Source organism: Urocampus carinirostris, chromosome 18 (genome assembly GCF_059441175.1).
Source record: "Urocampus carinirostris isolate Australia breed hairy pipefish chromosome 18, RoL_Ucar_1.0, whole genome shotgun sequence".
Taxonomy (NCBI): domain Eukaryota; kingdom Metazoa; phylum Chordata; class Actinopteri; order Syngnathiformes; family Syngnathidae; genus Urocampus; species Urocampus carinirostris.
In genome coordinates this window covers 8948232-8970564 of record NC_142366.1, presented here as the reverse complement: position 1 = coordinate 8970564, position 22333 = coordinate 8948232, and the positions used below count along the sequence as shown (strand labels likewise).

The 22333-nt window shown below is 44.5% G+C and overlaps 3 protein-coding genes across 5 annotated transcripts in view; 1 reads left to right on the top strand and 2 right to left on the bottom strand.

Moving 5' to 3' along the window:
* The window catches only part of LOC148348287 (uncharacterized), a 40197-nt gene extending 37482 nt beyond the window's left edge, over positions 1–2715 (top strand). The window contains exons 16-20 of the mRNA XM_088322859.1: positions 96–416; positions 478–756; positions 972–1262; positions 1481–1564; positions 1696–2715. Coding sequence (XP_088178985.1) covers positions 96–416; positions 478–756; positions 972–1262; positions 1481–1564; positions 1696–1778 — 1058 coding nt within the window. The 3' untranslated portion in view covers positions 1779–2715. The remainder of the gene's footprint in view (positions 1–95; positions 417–477; positions 757–971; positions 1263–1480; positions 1565–1695) is intronic.
* Positions 2716–2865: 150 nt separating this feature from the next.
* Positions 2866–14807, bottom strand: mynn (myoneurin). 3 transcript variants are annotated; one of them, XM_088322079.1, is made up of 10 exons: positions 14379–14807; positions 14210–14258; positions 11836–11901; positions 11141–11408; positions 10118–11028; positions 7955–8114; positions 7697–7875; positions 5972–6064; positions 5762–5887; positions 2866–4668 (listed from the first exon to the last, which is right to left on the bottom strand). In XM_088322079.1, the coding sequence occupies exons 4-10, from the start codon at positions 11404–11406 to the stop codon at positions 4274–4276; spliced, it is 2130 nt and encodes a 709-aa protein (XP_088178205.1). In that variant the 5' UTR covers positions 11407–11408; positions 11836–11901; positions 14210–14258; positions 14379–14807; the 3' UTR covers positions 2866–4273. The 3 variants fall into 3 exon arrangements, with proteins under 3 accessions (XP_088178205.1, XP_088178204.1, XP_088178206.1); XM_088322078.1 differs by having other exon boundaries at positions 14210–14807; XM_088322080.1 differs by lacking the exons at positions 14210–14258; positions 14379–14807 and adding an exon at positions 13919–14202.
* Positions 14808–15143: 336 nt separating this feature from the next.
* msl2b (MSL complex subunit 2b) lies at positions 15144–21845 on the bottom strand. Its single transcript, XM_088322081.1, has 3 exons — positions 20849–21845; positions 17086–18236; positions 15144–15606 (listed from the first exon to the last, which is right to left on the bottom strand). The coding sequence occupies exons 1-3, from the start codon at positions 20988–20990 to the stop codon at positions 15313–15315; spliced, it is 1587 nt and encodes a 528-aa protein (XP_088178207.1). The 5' UTR covers positions 20991–21845; the 3' UTR covers positions 15144–15312.
* Positions 21846–22333: the final 488 nt, after the last annotated feature.

The following is a 22333-nucleotide window of genomic DNA, read 5'->3' as shown; positions in this document are numbered from 1 at the left end:
CTTATTTGAATATGGATTAGATAAGATTTTGCTGTGTGGTCCGTCAAAGTTTGATTCTGATTGGATTGGGCCCTATTGGTGGCGCTCTTATGCAGGCCGGAGAGAGGTTATTTGTCGCTGGAACGCCAGCTGCCTTTTAGAAGCAGTCTTCCCGGTGGGCGACGACGTGGTCATCCACTGGATCAGACAGCCGGGGGACAACTTAAAAGTCCACTCTTTCTATCACGGCGCCGACCAGACGGCCTATCAAGACCAACGATACAAGGGACGGACGTCGCTGTTCAAGGACAAAATCGGCGAAGGGAACGCGTCTCTTCTGCTTGCGTCAGTTGCAGTGGCTGATGAAGGTGACTACAAGTGCTATGTGGGGACCCTCACAGACAAGAATGAAACCTTTATCCAGCTACGCGTAGAAGGTGAGTCTTCTGAGGTTTTGTTGTTTTTGGTGGCTTGACTTGGTTTTGGGTCCGTACGCAGCTCCGATCACAACCATCCAGATCCGTCGAGAGGCCATGCTTGGGCTGGTCTGCAGCTCGGACAGGATTTACCCTCGGCCCCGCCTGAACTGGTCCACGGATTCGGCGCTGCCTCTCGGCCAGGCCAACAGCAGCGAGGTCAAGATTAACTCGAAGACGCAGCTTTACAACATCACCGGTTGGCTGAATCTGACTGAGAACGCCACGCTGAAACATTTGGAATACATCTGCCACGTGCAAGCCGGCTACAACAGCAGCGATGCCACATGGAGGGAAACACGTGAGCCTGCCAAGTTTGATTTTAGCAATGTTGAGTTATTCAAATGATTTTGGGGGCTTCACACCATGTGACTCGATTCCACACAAAAGATGGACACTTGACCCAAAATAGTTTTTTTTTTGTTTTTGTTTTTTTAAACATAGTTTTTTTTCACTCTACAAGTCTGCTTGTTCCATCCTTGACAGGGAAAATTAAAAATTTCAAATGTCCTGCAGTGTTAAATATCTCCGTGGCCGAAACCAGCTTGGAGTGCGTTCCCGTGATGGGCCAGCACCGCCTGTTGTGGACCTTCAACCACAGCGAGGTTATCGCCAGCAGACGTGCAGGCCACGCCCTCTTTGTGGCTGACCAGTGGCAGAACTACGTAAAGGACGTGTCCCAAACAGGCTCCCTCCACTTGCACGAGCTCAACAGGAACATGAGCGGCACGTACACATGCATGCTAAGCAACGCCACCAACTCGCGTTTCCTAGATGTGATTCTGAGAGTGGCCGGGACTGAAGACGGTGAGCTCAAAGTGATGAACAATAAAAACTCAGATCTTGTCCTGATTTATCAGCAGTGACCTTTGATTAATCACTAAAGCCAAAAATCCATCTCCGCATCCGACTAAAAATACAGAAAACCATATGGGTCAAGACTTGCAAATTCGTATCAAGGCTTGGTCATCACAGGCTTCGCTTTGGTTGTTTTCTGACTGAATGTATGGTATCCTTGCTTTCAGTACCTCCCTGGGAGGTGGACATTGTGGCAGGTGTTTTGGGGACGCTCGGATCTGGGGTGGCAGTGGGACTCGTCTACTGGATCGGCAAGTACACATGTAGAAACTGTTGCTGCACCTGCAAATGTTTTTCTGATCCATCAGAACAAGATGGAGTCTGGTGACACCTCCACAAGTGATCATGAAAAAAACTGTAAAACTGTCTGTGTCATTGTCAGGTAAAAGAAAATGCGGAAAAACTCAGGATAAGGAGCCAAAGAATGAAGAAAGGGAACTGGGAATTCCTCTGAATGAAGGATAACAAACAAGAAAAACCAGGACCATCCCGACTTTGAAACACAATACAGTGGGACCTCGCTACTTCGCGGTTCGACGTTCACGGCTTCAGAGCTTCGCGGTCTGTAATGGTTAAAAAAAAAAAAAAACCTTTTTTTTTTTTGAAGGGGCGTCGCTACTTCGCAGATTTTAACTTTTTGCGGGGTTTTTCGGCAGAACGTCAGCGGACGCGGGATAAGGCGGCCTGTGTTGTGCCCAAATCAGACTCCTATGCAAACTCCTCCCCCCCTCGCGTGAACGCGCATTCTGCTGCGCTTCCAACAAAAGCGATCGTATTCTATATAAAACGCAGATTGAAACAATAATGCTTGCTAATTAAAACGATTAAGCGATCGTAGTCGATATAACGCGCTTATTTAAACAATAAAGCGCTGTCCCTGAGTGACCGAACGGCACCCACAGTGCGGCGCAAATAAAAACCCTGTCGTGAAGCGGTGCAGATAATGAGAGATGAGATTTTTTTCTTTTTGAAGGGTCGTCACTACTTTGCAGATTTTCACTTTTTGCGGGTTGTTTTGTTCCCCAATTACCGGGGCTAAAAAATAATAATTAAAAAAAAAAAAAATAAATAAAATTTGAAGGTGCACCGCTACTTCGCGGATTTTCACTTATCGCAGGTGGTTTTGGTCCCCATTAACCGCGATAACCGAGGTCTTACTGTAGTCGCTTCCTGATCCATAACTGGTCAAAAATAGGTCATTAGACAAAGACAAGCTGGGAGAAACCGTTTTGGGAGAGAAGCGGCCTGACCGTGATAGCTCGCGGTCAAAGAACAAGAAGCCAGTTGAGTTCACGAGAGACAAGTGTGCAGCACTGCGTTGCAAAGAATGAAAGAACTTCTGATCAAAATGCAAACTATGAGCTATATGTCCGATTTGCATTAAAATATTTATTTATTTTTCGTTCTGGCTTTGCTGTGTGCTTGAGATATGTCTCTAATAATGAAAATATACTTGGAATGGTATGCACCATTCACAGTACTGCAATAAAACACATCTGATAAGGTCTGCCAAAGGGAAATCTAAAAGAAAGGGAGAGGAGAAATACAAAGATTGCATTTGCAAAAGGTGACACCATTTTGGCTGTCTAATTTTTATTTAATAATTGAGAACTTTCAGAACGAAAAATGTTCGTACTTGATCTCGCACACACACACACACACACACACACACACACACACACACACACACACACACACACACACACACACACAAAATATACAGTTCAAGGTCTATGTACGAATACTATATAGTGTTTCTGTTCTCGTTAGTAACACAGTAATACTGTGACTGAATTATGGAAGTTTTTCTACGACAGTTCACCATTTCCACACTCCAGTTGAACATTTTTGGCATACGAGAGTGACAATGACACGCAACAATGGTGTTAATTGGGAGCACAAGATAACTAGAATTCATAAATCCTTTAGTAGTACTAGTAGCAGGCAGTTGTCAACATGTTCAAATTTGTCACAATTCAGTGGGCTATTATTTTCACTTCAAATATATTTTAGCAAGCGTGCATTACATATTGGCGTACTTTTGGTATTCCAAGGGGGTTTGGGTTAACTGGAAATTTTTGGTTTGAAAAATAACTTCGGTTTGAACTGAATTGATGAAAATAAAAACTGAAGAAAATGGTATGACAATGTCTACTGCTTTCAAAGCTGACATTTCACACCTAAGCAAAGCTTTTCAAAAAGTAAGATTTGTTTTTGAATAAGACTTAAAAAAAATGCCCCTTGTCTATATAACTTCTGTGTTATACAAACTAAGAAAATGAAAGCGTAGGAGTGTGAATGTGCCAATTTGTATCAATGAGATGGAAAAAAGGTAAAAATGTTGAACAGATACCGTATTTATTCACGCATAACGCAGATTTCTTTCCCCTAAACAAGAACTCAGTTTGGGTGTGTGTTATACCGCATTATCGTATAACATTGGTTGGAACAGGTTTGAACGTAGGCCTAGGTGGCTACTACTAGTGATACAGATGACTTATCAAGAGCCATTGGCTTTTATCCCATGATCACACAATCTTTAGTCACTGTACCAGAGAGACCATTTTGTTGTGCTCGTCTACAATGCTTAGAATACAATAGAATGGAATTTTTTGTCTTTACAAAATGTGAAACGCACAATGATACCTGCATTGGTCTCTGGTACCGTGAATAAAAACATTGCGATGAGTTTAAAATGTACTGCCTTTTTCTGGTCTAGTGGTTAGAATTCGGTGCTTTCTCTGCGGCAACCCTGGTTCAATCCCCATCGCATCTAACCAAAAAGTTTAAGATGAGAACAAGTGAAAGAAAATTTCATACTGATATTAAGGGTGTGCATTATACACAAATAAAAATGGTATTCCATTTGATAGTTTGTCTCTCGTGTAGATGAATGACAAAAGCGGCGATGGTGGCGTAGAACATGGTGTATGGCGTCACATACCGAGGCTCCTTCTCGATCATTGCCGCGGCACATTGGCATCCATGTCGTCCACTGTGCGTATGATGACGATCTGCTCTAAGTTTTGTGCTGGGGAAGGCGGTGGCCTCAGCTGCTCTACCAGCGCATGCAGTGTTTCAGAGTTGATGGTAGACACGGGTTCGCTTTCGAAAGCTGCCGGTTGCGCTTGGGAGATGGGCTGGTGGCTTGGCTCAGACTTCAGCTCTTCAAGACCTTTGCTCAGAGAGTCGCCGCCATCCGCCGGGCTGTCGCCTGCGCTGATGTGGGCAGTGCCCCCGGCCTGAGGCGCCGCTGTTCCCATCTCGGTTTCGGGAATGGTGCTCAGGCTTTTGCCGTCTTTGCAGAGTTTACCCTGCACGAAGGCGATGGGGTGGCTTGACGCTAGCAAGACCACTAAGCACACAGAAGATTGAAGTCAGCAAAGTTCTTGCACTTGATTGTTTTAGTAGTTTAGTGAATGAAAAATGAATTCCTTTTTTTGAAAGTGGTTGGGGACCACTTTTGCTAAAATATAAGCTTCATGAGATGGATTACTTTCAATAGTGCTTTGTTTATCTGATCATACTGGAATACATCTTTTAGATTTTCAGTAAGTTCACTCGAACATCGTTTCTCTAATAGTGAGTCAGGACCAAAGTGTGGGTGGCAGACCCGTTTTATTACTAAGAACTAAACAAAAAAAACGGGGTTAATTATACTCCTTAGCCATAGGTGGCGATTATCCATGCAAATGTGGGTTAACACCCACCATTTCACAAGGCCAAACACTGATTGAGCAACAAAAATAAAATAAATAATTATATATATATATATATATATATATATATATATATATATATATGGAATTCATTATAGGGATGACAAAGCTACTGAAGTGAAGCATTTTTGATTTCATTAAAATTGTAGCTAAATATCGTTGTTACTTGAAGTTGCTAATGTTTTGCTGGTCATTTAAAAAAACATGAATATATTCTATCATATTTGGTTTAAACTGCACAATAGTTTCATTAAAAAAACAGAGAAGTGTTTTCTTTCTTTTGGGTCGCGGCATGTAATTAGTGTGGAATGCTGGGTCCTGATGTCAGACCAGTTGAGAACCACTGCACAAGATTATATACTCCATTTTTCAACATTCGATCAGTGCGGCCCTTGGCTTGTAGCTTCATTTTCTTTAGCTCTTCCATCAGTCTGACTTTGACACCCCTGCTGTAAGTGTTCCCATTTTGTATTTGTAAATATGATTCTCTTCAGTTATTTCTTCTTTTAGAAGAAAAATGTGTCGAGTACAGTGACAGCTCAAAGCTTGGATACCGATCGCAGTAAATTTGTAGTTTTTGAAATAAAACTCAGTCATAGGTTTGATCTTGGCATTGGTGGGGCCATAGCGCACTTTTTTAAGGGATCAAATACGATTGGTGGGGACAAAACAATAATAGCTCATTTTTGGTGGGAAGACGTCCCCTTCGTCCATAAAGCGACAGCTCACCTGCCCTGGCTCTCTCTTTGTGTTGGCGCACTTCCTCGGCATGCGCCTTCTCCTGGTGCTTGATCATGTTCTTCACGCTGGCAAAGCGATTCCCACAGAGCAGGCACTGGACGCCGTTGGTGCCATCTAAACAAATACCAAAAATCATGCTGACATCTTAAACAAGTAAAGTCCGAAGCGGCCTCAGATTTGCCACGAGCGAGACCTCACCCGGGTGAAGACGCCGCATGTGCTTCTTGAGCTCGGACGAGGTGACGAAGCTGCTGTCACACTGAGGCTGCGAACACTTGTAGGGCGTCTCGCCTGCACCAGAGTAGAGGGGGGCAAAGCAGGAAGCAACAGGCTCAAAGTTATTCCCAAACACCATTTTTTTCAAATACAAATACAGCATGCGTTCCTTGTTTGCCTTCGGTAGGCAGGTGATTTTCATTCACTTTTCATTTGTGTTTTTTGCCGCGCGAGTCATGGTTGGTATCATTTTTTACGGCTAGCTTTACGTTAGCGTTGGGGCTGCTGAGGGATTCCTGTTATGTTTGATCCAGGTTGGAGCTCTTTGGCTGCCTACAGTGTTGTTTGTCCGGCTAGCCTGGCGTTAGCGCCAGTTTTGCAGTGTTTCTATGTGTATTACTGGAGAGACTTGCATTTGTTGCCGTGGCGGTTTTTCGTTGTTGGTTCTTGATTCGCCCGCGTGTTTTTTGGTCTACCAGCCTCGCATTTTTTCGTTGAGGCTGCAGCCGCCTTTTTGTGATCATTCCTAGTTAGCCCCCTGTTGGCAGCTCTGTGTTTTTTATTTGCTAGTTTGCCCCTTTTTGGGTGCTCACTCATTGTTGTATCAGTACTGAATCCACCTGCGACACAATACTAGCCATTCTCCACAAGAACTACTAAAACTTGGCTTGAAACACTTGTAACCTCTTTGACAAATGAACACGTAAACCAAAACGGTGACTGGCTTGCTAGGGTGCTGGCGTTCCTCTGATGACGTCACAGCTCAGGATGACCAAGAATCAAAAAATACGGTCTTCAAAATGCATTACCTCAGAAAAATATTAGAATATACTAATTAAATGTGTATAGATTAAATGCAAAAAAAACACATACCATATTTTCACGACTAAGGCGCACCGGTTTATAAGGCGCACCCCCTCAAAAATAGTTTTTTGTCATATATTTTCCATACATAAGGTGCACCAGACTGTAAAGCGCTACAGTGGAAACGTAAGAAACTAAGTAACCCCTTAACATTCCGACGGCTCACAAAGAAGCAAATACCTGTCTCGGACACGGTGTCCGTACGATGTCACCAATAGCTCAAATGAGTCATTCCAAATATCATTAGGAAGATTAAACTCTTGGGATTAAAGAAATGCCCACCATTTCATAGTTTCTGCATCGATGGACGTTGCTTGTTGCTAGCTGTCTGTTTAGCCCCATAATTCCTGTTTACAAATACAGACTGGTAAAAAATGTTTTCTTCATCCCGTAGAGCAACCTAATGTGTGTTTTACATTCATCTTTTTCAGCCAATTGCAGGCTTTGTTTTGCCCCGCTTTAGCCTATGCAAGCCTGTAAATGCTAAAAAGGACCCGCCTCCTTTTTCTGAATAACTTTAGCCAATAGTGACCAATTCAAATGATGAATGACACATTGGTTAGGAAAGGAAACACCGGTATATATATCCTGGCATACACCGCGGACTACTTCGCTTACGGGGGAAAATCTAGTCGGCGGCTGCTTGCCTTAGTTGGGAGACCTTGCGACTCAATATTGATCCATTTATAAGGTGCACTGTATTATAAGGCGCATGGTCAGCTTTTGAAAAACATAAAGGCTTTTAGGTGCGCATTATAGTCGAGAAAATACAGTACTATTTAAACAAATTTTGCTGGTTTAAGAAATTGTGAAAACCATAAAAGGTTGGGGCCGTTAACGTACCCGTGTGCTTGCGGGCGTGCGCAATGAGCGAGGACGAGACGGAAAAGGACATGCCGCACAGGTCGCACTGGTACGGCTTCTCTCCCGTGTGACGTCGTTTGTGGTAGGTGAGCGTGCTGGACTGAGCGAAGGCCTGGCCGCAGACATCACAGACATATGGCTTCTCGCCGCTGTGCAGCCTGCAGGCAAAAAGGCAAAAGTTCCACTTTCTTAAACTCACATAAAATGACTTTCTATGCAGTCAGTGCGCTCCCATACCTGACGTGGATCTTGTAGTTGGACGAGGTGGCGAACTTGAAGCCGCAGCGCTCGCATGTGTAGGGCTTCTCCTCTCCGTGGTGCATGCGACGGTGGGCCACCAGCTGGCACTTCTGGGCAAAGCACTTGTCACAGTCGTTGCAGCCGAATGGCTTCTCACCTGCACACGAGTGACAGTATGTATCATTTAGCGCAATGCTCCGAGAGGTACAGCTCGCGAGCCAGGTGTGGCTTTTTTCATGAGTATATCCGGCTCGGAAACAAAATACACAATGTATTTAGCATGGGAGTGCAACGTCGTGTTTCTACCACTAGCACGGGATCTCTGTAGGGCTTTTCTACTATTGAGGATGGTAGGAAGAGATGTTATTTGGATTTTTTGTGTGTCTCTCATCCAATTTGAAGAATTAAAGTACACAAGCGAGTGTGATGTCTGCCATCTACAAGATATTTTTCAAGTGCATGGTTTGCCCGAACTATGAGGAAAAAATGAAGCATGATCAACAATGCGCTAATGGACTTTTAAGACAAATGTTTGCAGATTTCAAAGACGATGAAGATTCATGAAACCTTAATTTCCCCGATAAACAGGGACAGACGCTCCACTAATCACGACCACAAAACGGTACGTACGAACATTTTTTTCAGGATGTCGAAAAATATCCGGACATTGCTGTAAGTTAGATTTTGTATTGTGTCCACCTTTTCCTGAGTAGGGGACAGTACTGTAGTGCTTCTTTCTGCCGCGTGGCACTGTGAGAGGTCACCCAGCATCCACCCCGAAGAAGACATCCGGCTTCTACTTCCTGGTTCGTGTGTAATCATAACAACGTGTACTGTATTGCTAGCTCGCTAATAACTTTGACGTTTTTATTGTTTAATATCTCTTGCATCCATTCAATATGGTTGATAAAGTGTAAAGAAGAGGCGAGCTGTTTCTTCTGTAACGAAAGTGGAATAAGAAAGCTTGATGGGGCTGAGAAAATGGTCGTAACGCTTTTTTTCCGGCCACTTTTTACCACGAAGGAGGAACTCTTGAAGCGCATCTTCCAAAAGTAAGTTAAAACTCACTTTAATTATCTTTATAGAGCATATTTTATGAAATTATTTTTTTTAGAACAAAACAATACAGGTTACTTATACAAGCCTTAAACAAACTTAAACCTTAAACCAACATTCCATTCAAAATATAGCATGGAAGCATCTTACGCACAAATTTAATTTACGAATGATCGTCCGGAAGCCAACTCGTTCGTAGGTCAGGCAACGTCTGTAGTTGCCTTGCATTCCTGGCACTGCTTTTGTGTGTGTGAGTGTGAAGCACATTGTCAAGTGCTTTGGGAGGTCTTTAGTGACTAAAAAAGCGCTATATAAATGCAGACCATTTACCATTCATAGCTATAAAATTGAATGGAGAACTGTATTTTTCAGTTTTAGGCCTTTAATACATATTTATTTTGGAGTGTCTGTCCAATCTTGTTGCAAAAAAACTAATACATTGTTATCAAAAACAATAAAGACAACTTAAATCAATTCAATTTTCAAGGTAAGAACTGTGCCCACCTGGAATATCTGAAGTTAAATACTTCCTTATCCTTCTTGGTTACAGCATTTAGTGAGATTTTTTACCAAAGAACTCTGCTCACACATCGTCTTTTAAAAAAACGAGCGCCAGTTGCTCAGTAGGCAGAGGTCGCAGGTTTGATTCCTGGTTCTAAGGCCCCCTAACAGGCATGGCGGTGTGTGTAGAGGGAAGTATACTGAGAAGCGCTCTGGAGGTCTTCACTGACTTAAAGTGCTATACTAATGCAGACTATTGCCATTTAACAAAAAAATCAATTAAATTAAAAAACAAAATTTTAAGTAACTTCGGGAGACACATTTTAAGTTATATTTATTGTGTTATGGGACACAGGCTCAGGCATTTTTTATGAAATCATCAAACTAAGAATTGGTAGCTTTTTTTTGTCTTAAAATATATGGTGTGCCTCTCACAGTTTTTTTTTTTTATATATTTTGCTTGAATGGCTCCAGAGTCAAAAGGACCCCTGACCCCTAATTTCAGTCAATTTATATACAATTATAAACTGAAAGGGGAAAGCCTCCAACCTTGTACTTTTGTATAATGGAAATAAGGGCCATTCATTCATATTCACGTCTTACCCGTGTGCGTGCGCAAGTGAGTTTTGAGCTGTGTGGCTTGCCGGAAGGTTTTGGAGCAGAAGATGCAGATGAAGGGCTTTAGGCCGGCGTGAATCTGCTCGTGTCGACGCAGGCTGCACAAGTCCTTAAAGACTCTGCTGCACTCCACGCAAGTGCGAGCCTCAACAGAGGCATTGGAGGGCTTCTGCTCGCCATCTTCGGCCGCGTCCTCGCCGCTGTCTTCGTCCTCGCCCTCCATTTTGCTCCTTCCGCGGCCCCTACCTCTCCACCGTCCTCGACCCCGGCTGCGTCCCCGCCGGGGCTCCCCTAAGCGGGGCCTCTTGGAAGCCAGCTCATCTCGCGAGGGGCTCCAGTCCGCCGACGTGTCCCCGAAATCCTTCACGCTGGTGTCAGAATCCTCAAGGAAGTCTTCTTCCGTTTTGACTGTGTTAATTCCTCCTTTTCCCCTTCCTCTACCCCTCCCCCTTCCTCTGCCCCTACCACGGCCCCTTCCCCTGTAGGAAACGACAGGTCTGGGGATGTCGTCGGCTGAGCTGCTGGGCTGCGCCTGCTCACCACTCGGAGTTTCTCCTTCCTCATCCAAGCCCGCAGCTTCATTGTCTTGGACCTTTTGGACTTGCTGGCCTTCTTGGTCTTTTTGGCCTTCCTTATCCTTCTGTCCTTCCTTGTCCTTCTGTCCTTCCAGGTCATCTTGGCTTTCGTGACCCGCCATTGAGACAATGGACAGGGGCACCGGGGAGCGAGGACTAGCCGGGGAGCTAGGACTGAGCGAATAGGGGCCCATTTCTTTGTCTATTTCAGAGGGAGATGCCTCGCTGGTTTCTGACGTGGAAAAATTGCCTTCTAGGTATTTGGTGGCATCGGACATTCCCAGGAAGATGGCGGCCCGGCGGACTGCAGATTGTCTGGTGCTGAATGTTAACAAAGTTGTTTAACCAAACCACTGATAAAAATCTTGACAGGAAAAATTACACTTAAATGCCTAAGGATAAGCAATGAATGGATAAGACTGAGGCAGCCTACCTGCTGAGGTTCATCTGCCCCGTGTAAACAAACTCTAGCAGCTTCTCCAGAGCATAGCGGCTGACTTTGTCAGGGTCCAGAGTGGTGACATCCTGGTCCTTCTCAGCCTGGGAGGAGAAGTACTTGCTGAAGGCCGCCAGGACATTGCGGTGCGCCCGGAACTCCACATCTCGCACCATGATGGTGACGTCGCATAGGAAGTCCATTTCCCGCTGCTGATGCAGCCGTTGCAAAAGAAGCTTGGCGTGATTGGTGCCCTGAGCCATTGCTGCAAAAAAGTCTAGATTAATCTCACGTACTTTGGCAATCAAGGTTAATTTCCTTCAACCGATCAACGGCCTTTAGCACCAAATTGATTGCACTTTAAAGAGGAATATCACACATTTGCTTGCTTATTTTGCTGTTAAACGATGTTTGATTTTTTTTTTCTTTATTTGTGAGTGGTAGAATTAGCTTCCACTGGTGGTCATCAGTAAAGTTGTTTCCAACTTTGGAATTTACACTCATGCAAAATCTAATGAAAAAAAGTAATAAAGATGGTCACTGTGAGGGTCTTTAAAGGGTGCTCCTTTAACAATTGTCCCACTTCCAAACACTCAGGCCTCTTTCGATTGATCAGATCATTTGAAAAAGGTGTGTTGGAGGAAGGGAAACACGGAAAATAATTGGGAAGTTAATGAAAGAAATTATCTTACTCGTGTCAGTTATCTGCGAGTGATGAAACTCTGAAACTTGATTCTTCTGTTGGCGACACTTGTGACCTGGAACGAGGAAAAAAAACGAAGCTTGTTTAAACAAGTATCTAGAAAGTTTCTTGACTAGGTCACGGTCCTTTGTTGTAACTTTTAAGTTGGGGTCTTTGTTAAGGCCTAGAGATGATGTTTGACGGGTTTCATGTATCTGTCATGTCAGGGTTTTTGAAGACAGAGTCATGAAGTGTGAGCAACTGAACATTGTAGGTATTCTGAGTCAGCCGAACAGCATCTGGACCTGGTGCATGACATTACCTGAAGCCTTCTGCAACGACCGGTGTTGTGCCGATAAATGCATCCCTGCCGAGATTTGCATACCCTGGCTACTATAACCACTTTTACCTCGTTTTATCTCACTTTTATATCACTTTCGGGGAATGTAATGGCGAACATATAACCAAAACCACTTCGTCTTGCATTTGTTGTGAATGTAATCGAACGGTAATGCACACCGTATATAAATCACTTATGAGCAAGTAACATGTTAATTTTGCCTTTTTCTACTCAAATTGCTCATATTAAAACTGTTATGCACTCTACCATAAAGCTTATTTCAGCATAATAAGCTTTATGGTAGAGTGCATAACAGTTGTCAAAAGTGATTTATATACAATGTGCATTACCGTTCGATTACATTCACAACAAATACAAAGACGGAATGGATTAAGTTGTATTACATCCCCAACAAATGCAAGACAAAGTGGTTTTGGTTATATCTTCGCCATTACATTCCCGAAAAGTGATATAAAAGTGAGATACAACGAAGTAAAAGTGGTTATAGTAGCTAGGGGATGCAAGTCTCGGCAGGGATGCATTTCTCGGCATAACACCGGCTACTTGAGAAGGCAAGTTTCATTGTTGTTGTCTTGGATCTCAGTACAATTTCAGCTATAATGTTTACTGTCGCTGTTGACCATTGGTTTTTATATTGATGCCCACTCGAATCAATTGCTGCCTGGTTATTCCACCTCCTGAGCAGTCTCTTCAAGGTTTATCATTTTTTCTCACGCACGACTTACTTTTTCCGTACCATCGTGAGTCCTGTCAACACTTGCCAGACCCAGTTTGGACAAAGGACTGGTGTAATTTGTTTTCTTTTTTTTGTTTTTACAACTGCTGGTAGAAGTTGGCCATTGCATGTCCTCTTGGTACAAATTTTATTTCAGCCATTTTTTTCTTCAGCATTTAAGAGACCATACAACGTTGTTCTGTATTTGCATGCATGACTGGAATATTAAGATTCTCAATATGGTAATGGTAAAAAAATATATATTCCAGTGGAACTACAGCCTTTGTTTTACCAGTCTCATCTCACACTTAGATGTCAAATGAAAGACACACTGAGGAAATAAAGTAAACCTTCTACAAAAGGCTAGACAATTAATTGGGATTTGTGCTTGAGACTTATTCTTGTCAGTGATGTGTGAGAGATGCTCTGAAACTTGCGGACCTGAAAGGGGAGGAAGTGGTTTTTAGAGTTATCAACATGTATCTACAAGAGCTCTTGAAAAAGTCAGAGTTCTTTATTGGAACTTTATAGATGGTGAGCAACGTCAAGACCACAGATGATTGATAGCTTGGATGTTTCATGGATCGACTTTAGCGTCTGAATCACAAAACAGAGAGGTAGTTTTTAGCGTAATTTAAAAGCCAGGTTTAAGATCCAAGTCAGGTTTCAAGACTAAAGCAGGTTGACAAGTACAGGTGTCGCGGCATCAAACTAAGATTTCGAATCAAGGTTGGTGTTTCTGAAAGGCCGTCAATCTAAGATTTTTGGGCTAAATTGGGAATATTCAAAACTAAAGTAAGATTACATAGATAATCATTAAACTTAAAGTGATGACGGTGGAAGCCGAGCGGGGCACGCAAGCTAAACTGATGGAAGAAAAACATTTTGGAAAATAAAAGCTTCCTCCCGCTTCCTGAATAGGCCATCGACCTAAGCTAATGCTATTAGCCGAGAAGCGTAAACATTCGCATGCTACTCTCCGTATCACCGCGGCCACATCCCAACAGATAAGCTCACCAACGCGTCGGTTCCGAAGACCCGGTGCCGTCGGTTCGGTTCTTCGGCTGTCTCCAATTTCAGACCAAAAGATAAAGAACTCTTGTTGAAAGCAAAAGGCGCGCACAAGAAAACGCTGCGCTCTTATTTCGAAGGATTCACCGATGGCGCCGGCGGTCCCTCACAAGTTAGCGCAAACGGGAGCACGCCAATTAAATTCCTAACAAATTTGGCAAACCACCGCCATAAGAATGATTTCGGTGCTTTTTAATTTTTTTAAACCAAGTCCATAAAAGCAGCATAGTAATGTACCTTATCCGTGCTCCGCTGACGTTATCTCACAGAATCTCGCGAGAAGAATCTGGTCCGGAAAAAGAAAAGAGCTGCCCAGCTCGCTCAAAACGTCAAACAAAACTTAATCATCGGGTGTATAACAACTTATCAAATGAATCAAGAAACATAATTACACACTTCAATTTACCACTTTTTCAACGGTTGGCAGCTTTCGCACGTTGTCATTTGAGTGGAAATAAATACATGCATGCAACTTATTAGATGCGGTATTACTGTAATCTTTCTGCAACGTCGATTCCTTATTGTATCGTCTCGTACCCTTATTCGAATAAAATAAATGCGCAGCTTGATTTAAAACTTAAAATTTCAAATTGACTTGTTTATCCGCACTGTGCTGCCCCGTGTGGCCAACTGCCAGGATTGCAACAAAGACTGCATCACACTTTTACAAGCGATTGGATTTTCTTTTGTGGAAATTATACAATTTCAATATTTTACAGGTATTTCAATTAGCCCGGGAGGTCGAGTTGGTTGCGGCAGAAGACACAAAACGCTAAGACAGTGATCCTTTGATCATCTTCAATAAATAGTTAGAACACTTATTTTAAAAACGGATTATCTTTCTTTTTTTGTGAAGGGAAAAAAATAATGCCAGAGACAATGGTCCAAAACACAAATGCCTTCACAGAGATAAACAAGTTAATTTGCGCTGGAGGCTTCATTTTACCTATTCAACTTTTGACTTGAATTGCCTGAAAATAACCTGCAAGGTGCACCTGTGAAATTATATATATATTTTTAATCTCCATTGGTTTTGGGCTAGAAGACTTAATACATTATTTCAGGAGGATTCAGATTTAGACCAATATTTCTGATCACACTGACAATTTGGATAAACCTGGTGGGAAGATCCCACCGAACCTCCAGGCAGGAGCTTCACCCACTATCCTCATCTTGCTGCCACATTAAATATTCTGTTTATTCAATAGATGGCATGGAGTCACGTAGAAAACATTGATGAAAAGAAACAGCAGTGAGTGAAGATGAAGCCTAAGCAACAAAACCGCCACGACGGGAATGCAGGCGAGAGGGGTAGAGTTGGTTTCTTTGAGTGAGGCATGTCAACAGTCAAAGTGCATTTCTAGGGTGTCGTCAAAGGCCCGGCTGTCGTGGCCCGCCGCTGACAGGAAGGCGGTGGCGACCGGCGAGCCCGTTGCCGCTGCCACATTGAGCAGGGCAGCGGCAGGCGGTGTACCCGCCGGGCCCCGTAGGGCAGCGATACTGGTGAGGTTGATGCCCAGCGTCAGGCGCGTCTGCTCCAGGGCCTTCTCTGGTACGGCGAAGGCCTCCAACTTCTTCTCGCCGTTGGCCATGTAAGAGTTCTGGCAGCCGCGGCAAATGCAGTCTTGGCACGCCTGACACAAAAACAAAAAATACAATTGGTTTTCTTTTGCCTGACAGGTCCACCTTAAGTCGAAATAAAGCCCGGCGCACATCTGCTGGTAATTTGCCGTCAACATTATTGGCTAAAGAACGGCAACAGCGCCGTGCCCCTGCACACCTGAAGCCGCATGGTTTTCTGCTTTCCTCAAGGTTTTTACGTTAAGTATTTTCAGCGACTACCAAATATACAGATAACGATTTCTAATATGAGTACATATTTAATAATGTGCAGAAAGAAAACGCGAATGAGGGCTGCATCATGTAAAATGTGAGCCAAATACTTGACAGTGCTGTTATCATTGGTGGTTGCCGCTCAAATGAACCTATTCCATTTACTGTAATCGGTCCTTGGGAATTAAAGGAAACTCCAATCAGAGAGGCCAGAGCAGTGTTTTGTATTGAGAGCACTTACCTGTCAACCTATACATTTTTGCCGTACAAAGTACGTTTATTATGCATTTTAAGACGTGTACGACGTACAAGAAAATCTGTACGGAAAAACGCAAAATTGTCAATTATGGGTACCATCCAGTATACACCGACTATCACGAAACGGCAAATCAATCAAGTCAAACGAGTTTGCCGCTATCTCTGTATCGTTTTTTTTTTGGGTCGCAAACGAAGAGATCGGTTTGATGCTACTATGCGCATGCGTCTGCAGCCTCGGATTTCATGTGGTCGTTATGTAGTGAAAGGAATTCCGTCTCTTTTTAGAGAACCGGCTTTTTCGGCTCAACTCATTAAAGAGAGCCGGCTCCCAAACGGCTCACTTGCTTTGACACATTATATTACAAATTATTATGTTGTATAAAGAAGTTAAGGAAAAAAGGAAGTATAAAATGAGAAAATGTAAAAAGACAGGTTTGTGGTTATCCCTTTAATCAGTATATTACCAAAAATAATTTAATGCAGAAAATGAATTCATAATTTAAATAAGAAAATGTATTATTCTACTTCATTATATTTGCATGTATTTTTTCCTTCTGCGGTGAACGTCCGAGCTACTTAATTTTTTAACCTTTTTTATAATAAACTTCATTCATGTCGAGCAACTCAGTATCTCACAAAAAATGTTAATTAACAATATATATGATATAACGAAACACATGTACAATATAACATGTTAAACTACATAAATAAACATGTTAGAAAAAAATATGGTGTAAGATTATTTTGTATTTTGTAAGGGAAAATACAAATTTTGTAAGGGCATGGAGCCCTGGAGGTTGACAGGTATGAGAGCGCATGCATTGTGGAAAATGTCAAGTTGCCGTTTTTCTCTGTGTTAGATCGTCAAAATGCTTGAAGATTTTGGCGTCTAGCGGCAAAATTATCAAACAAGTTTAACAATGGCGTTGCACGCAGGTGGTGCCAGGTGTACGGGGCCTAAAGTTTTATTCTAAACCGACCTCGAGTCTTTCTGCAATTCATGAGGTTATCGGGTCGCTCACCTTGCGGTTGGAGTAGCAGGGGCAACGCTGCCCCCTGCAGGTAAGCACCGAAGGGTTCTGCGTGGCGCGACCGCACTTGCAACCTTTTTTCTCCACCGGCTTCTTGTAGAGAGGCTTGGAGGCGCTGGGCGGGTGACTGGGCGTATGATGAGGGGGATGAAGGTGCAGTTGTGTGGGCACCCGGGCCGGCGAGCGGGGCTTGGGGGCCCGGGCCTTGGCCTTCTTGGAACCCCCGTGGTGCTCGCCAGTTTTCTTGGCCAGCTTACCCGGGGGGCCTTTATGCACGGGCGGCAAATGGGAGTTGGGCGCGACTGAGTAATCTGCACCGAAGCAGGGGTGTTGGGGGCCGCCGTCGGCTGAGGGTTCTCGCACGAGACTGTCAATGGGGAAGGGCCGCACCTTCTCGCTGTCGCTTTCCGAGCGGGAGCGCTTGCGGTGGTAGCGGTGGGGTCCTCGGAGGGCGGCGGTGGAGGGCGGAGGGGGACGTTGCGGGTGAGGGCGAAAGGGGTGACAGCTGCTCTCCAGGGGGAGGGCAGGGCAGAGGGGGCCGTTAACGGACAGCGGCGTAGGGGGGTCGTCGGGCTCCGTGTCTAAGGTGCGCAGGACCTCCTCCACGCTGATCAGCAGCGGCCCCCCTCCGCCAGGCTTAATCTCGTCTCCAAAGCTGCTCACGTCACAAAGACCCGCCGACATCTCCTCACAGAAGTCCTCCTGCCTGACCAGCGCTCGGCCTGAGTCCAGCGAGGCTGCCAGCCCGTTGCAATGGTGAAGCCCGTTTACCGGCCCGTCGTCGACGCCGTCCGCCTCCTTTGGACGCTCCGCTCCCTCGGGTGCTTCTTCCGAATCGCCGTCCTCTGTTGGGGGCTCGCTCTCGGCCAGTCGCAGGCCTTCGTTGAGGACGGCCTGCAGGTCGGGCGAGTCGGCTGCGGCACTGGCTATGCGCTCGGCCAGCGGCGACTGCGTGATGTACAGACAAAGCTTGCGGTAGCAGCGCACCAGCAAGGAGAGTTGCCGGTTCTCCTGGAAACGAGAGTAGTCCTTGCACCAGCTACACGACGGCTTCAGCTGCATACGTTGTCCTTTGCAGCCGCGGCAAACATAGTGCTGGCACGACGAGTCGGTGGGTGCCATCGGGTCCTGCAGCAGGTTACCTGCCAGAAAAAACAGCGGACACACAACGTTACGAGATGCAGACTCATTTGAAGACCTTATTTTGAATTGAAATGTTTTTATTGTCTTTGATAACAACGTTGTAAAGCATTGTATGCAACGAGAAGAGACATGACATGATGTAATAAATACTTTAAAGAAAATATTTAGGCAAACATATTTACAAAGAAGGGCAGAACGTCAGCGCAGTGGTTAGTGCGTGTGCGGCATAGTTCTGAGGTCAAGAGATCGAACCTTCCTGTGTGGAGTTTGCATGTTCTCCCCATGCGTGCATGGGTTTCCTCTGGGCACACCGGTTTCCTCCCACATTCCAAAAACATGCATAGCAGGTTTATTGGCCGGTCCAAATTGTCCCTAGGTGTGAATGAGCGAGGGAGTTGTCGGTCTCTGTGTGCCCTGCGACTGGCTGGCAACCAGTTCAGGGTGTCCCCTGCCCACTGCCCGAAGATAACTGGGATGGGCTCCAGCACCCCCGCGACCCAACTGAGGATAAGCGGTGCAGGTAATGGATGGATTTACAAAGAAGTACTGAGAGACTGGCCTAAGTTATAAGAAAGAATAGTGGTACAATAAAAATGAGTGCAATAAAATTTAGCAGCAACAAAAATCCTAGATAAGTCTCAAGATACATATTGTTAGGGTGGTGATGGCCCTGGGGGAGAAACAGTCTCTCAGGCTGTTAGTCCTTGTTTTTTACAGGTCAAAAAGGTTATGGCCTCGGTGAGAAGAGTCGTTTACAATGTTGATTGCGCTGCTACGGTATTACAAGCTGGCAATGTACTTGTTTTGCAGTACATTTGATATTAGGCAGGCCATATTTGTGAGGTATCGTCGTTTGGCCATTGCATGTTTAAAAACTCAGCATAATGTTAGAACTTCCAAATGAATATATTCAAACTTATTCTTCATGCTTTTTGCCACTGAGAACACTTTGCTCATTAGCAGGACGTCGGCGAATTGTGAACTTCTCGCAGCTGCCGTGAGCGTGTTTATTTATATTTGGGGGCCACAAGCGTTCATTGAGCGCGGCTTCCTGGGCAACGGCCGTCAGATAGGGTCTGCAGCTGCAGTCGGGAAAAAGAATGAAAGCCCATTGAAAAGGGACATTTGCATTTCATATCAGTCTTTGGTTCAGAATTAGGAAAGGAAATAAATACATTTATCTGTAATAAACCCCCGCCCCCCAGCTAACTTGGAGGTTTAATGAAGTAGATTTTGTTTTAAATCTTTTTCACAAAATGAAAATTTCAGGGATGTTTTAGAAGGTCTTTTGATTTCTATCGGTATGAGTACCTCTCGTGGTTTAAACATTTTTGAAACATTTCAAAAATTAGCCCTGTAGCATAAAGCTGTGATTATTGCAAAGTGTATAGTCATACCTGTCAACCTGTACAGTTTTGCCTTACAAAGTATGTTTATAATGCATTTTAAAACGTGTACAACGTACGAGAAAATCTGTACGGAAAAACGCAAATTTGTCAATTATGGGTACCATCAGATATACACCGACTATCACGAAACGGCAAATCAATCAAGTCAAACCAGGTCGCCGCGGAAGCCTCTATCTCTGTATCGTTTTTTTCGTTGCAAACGAAGTGAGCAGTTTGATGTAGTGAAAGGAAGTCCATCTCTTTTTAGAGAACCGGCTTTTTCGGCTCAACTCGTTAAAGAGAGCCGGGTCCCAAACGGCTCACTTGCTTTGACACATTATATTACAAATTATTATGTTGTATAAAGAAGTTAATTAAAAAAAGGAAGCATAAAATGAGAAAATGAAAAGTCTGGCAGTGGGGTGTATATTACCAACAATAATTTAATGCAGAAAATGAATTCATAATTTGAATAAGAAAATGTATTATTCTACTTCATTATATTTGCATGTATTTTTTTCCTTCTATAGTGAACGTCCAGACTACTTAATTTTTGAACTTTTTTTAAATAATTTACCTCATTCATGTCGAGCAACTCAGGATCTCACAACGAAATGTTAATTAACAATATATATGATATAACAAAACACATGTACAATATAACATGTTAAACTACACGTTTGAAAAACAAGAATATGTTGTAAGATTATTTTGTATTCTGTAGGGGAAAATACGACAGTTTGTAAGGGCATGGAGCCGTGGAGGTTGACAGGTATGTATATTCCTTAGTTGTGGTTACGATTAGCTTTTTTTCATTGTATTTTTGTTGAAGCCCCAAATCGATTCGGACAACCGGAGCAAGTGGGGGGCGTGTCTGTACATTGCGTTCATGATCTTCGGAGATGTCTATTTCTTTATGGTCACGTTGCTAAAGTGAGAACTGTGATAAAACATTTGTTAAAGAAAGACGCAAATACTTTAATGCACCCTTTTGTTATCAGTAGACTGTCAGAAAGTAATAGTTTATTTTAAAAGAGCAGGGAAGTTTCGAGCCAATCGGTCTATCGAAGCAACGCGAGATAGTAGTGGGCCTTCCGATAGCACTTGAACGCGTCATCTGTCAACGACCACGCAAAGCAAGCGAGTGATGAAAACAAAACACGGTGATCTCGAATCAGATCCAGGCCCGCTCTGGGCAGGGTGGCCCGGGTCGGTCCACTCACCGCACACCAAGCAGGACACGGACTGCCTGAAGAAAGGCAGCAGTTTGCAGAGCTCGGCCAAGGCGCGGGGGTCTCGGGGGTCGCACTGCAGAACCGAGCGGCTCGCAGACACGTACAGCGACGTCGCGTTCACCGGGTTCATGGCAACCACCTGACCTGAACACCGCCGGTCCGCTCGGTTCCGATGGGCTCCACGAAGCCACACAAAGTCCGGAAAACACAAATGCACCAAATGCAAACATAGAGGGTCCCGCTTGGCTTTTAAGTGCGCCTTCTCATTCTCCTCCCGAATCCATCTAGTTGTTCGCGGGCGGTCCTCGTGACGGTTCGGCGGGGCATAATGAGCGCTATTTGCGCGCCCCGGAAGGTCTGTTTGGGCTTCAAATGTGCTCGAACAGCACTTCCATGCCGAGACCGAAAGAAACAGCTTGGCTGCGGCCGCCTGGCGACACTGCCATCGTCCCTGGTGTCGTGAAGGGTGGGCTCGGTACCGGAACCACTCGGCTTCCGCGTCTTGTTATTGTCCGCAGCAGCCCACAACAAACAAACGCGAAGTTTTGTCCCGGTCTGTCCCACGAGGAGCGTCGGCTCCCCCCTCGACGGAATGAACAGAACTATGCGGCTCCCCCACTTGGGTCGGAACAGCAAAACATCGGCAGGCTTTCGGCCTCGGACTCACTTGAGCGAGCCAGCCGCCTCCGCGATTCCACCAAGCGGGCTGAGCGAGCAGGCCGCGGCGACTACCGACGGTTCGCCAATCTGGCCGTGGCGAGCTGGAGGGGTTTGGAAAGCGGTTCAGAGGACGAAAAGAATGCCCTCTGAGCTTCGGTGGCGTCAGTGACCGCAAAAAATTAATTCAGTCAGTGTTTGTGTTGGATGCTACAGCTAGCAGCCGCGTATTCCTCATACCGTCCGTCGTCTTTCCCACTCGCGGCCACGCAGGGGCGCTGTGATGGGGCGCTCGCGTTTGTGACGTAGGGTGACATCACACACATTCATGAAGGCACACTTCATTACACTGCATACCTGTCAACCTGTGCGGTTTTGCCGTACAAAGTACTTTTTTTATGCATTTTTGTGAATATGCTTAATTGCTGCTAAAATTATTGAGAAAAAATGTTCAAATCTCACATTGTTTATTTGCTGTTAATAGTGTCAATAAAATTGTTCAAACCAAAAAAAAACATTTTAAAAAATCCGTACGGAAAAACGCAGATTTGTCAATCCGGTATACACTGACTATCACGAAACGGCAAATCAATCGAGTCAAAGGAGTTTGCCGCGAAAGCCCCTAATCTTGGTATCGTTTTTTTTCGAGGCGAGCGGTTTGATGCTACTGTGCGCATGCGTCTGCCGCCTGAGATTTTCCCACCATGGGGTTTTTAAGTGTTATTGTTCTATCTTCGTTATTCATTATCCGTTATCGGTCAGTTCATAATACGCTACAAAGCCAAGGAGCCGGGACTCTTACTCTCAGCCAAAAGG

Coding starts and splice junctions, on each gene's coding strand:
- msl2b (XM_088322081.1), bottom strand. CDS start 20,990: ATGAACCCGGTGAACGCGACGTCGCTGTACGTGTCTGCGAGCCGCTCG. Junction 18,237..20,848: donor CGTGTCCTGCTTGGTGTGCG/GTGAGTGGACCG, acceptor TTTTTCTGGCAG/GTAACCTGCTGCAGGACCCG. Junction 15,607..17,085: donor CCTGCTACTCCAACCGCAAG/GTGAGCGACCCG, acceptor TTTTTGTGTCAG/GCGTGCCAAGACTGCATTTG.
- mynn (XM_088322078.1), bottom strand. CDS start 11,406: ATGGCTCAGGGCACCAATCACGCCAAGCTTCTTTTGCAACGGCTGCAT. Junction 11,029..11,140: donor GGGCAGATGAACCTCAGCAG/GTAGGCTGCCTC, acceptor GTTAACATTCAG/CACCAGACAATCTGCAGTCC. Junction 6,065..7,696: donor GCACGCCCGCAAGCACACGG/GTACGTTAACGG, acceptor ACTCTGGTGCAG/GCGAGACGCCCTACAAGTGT.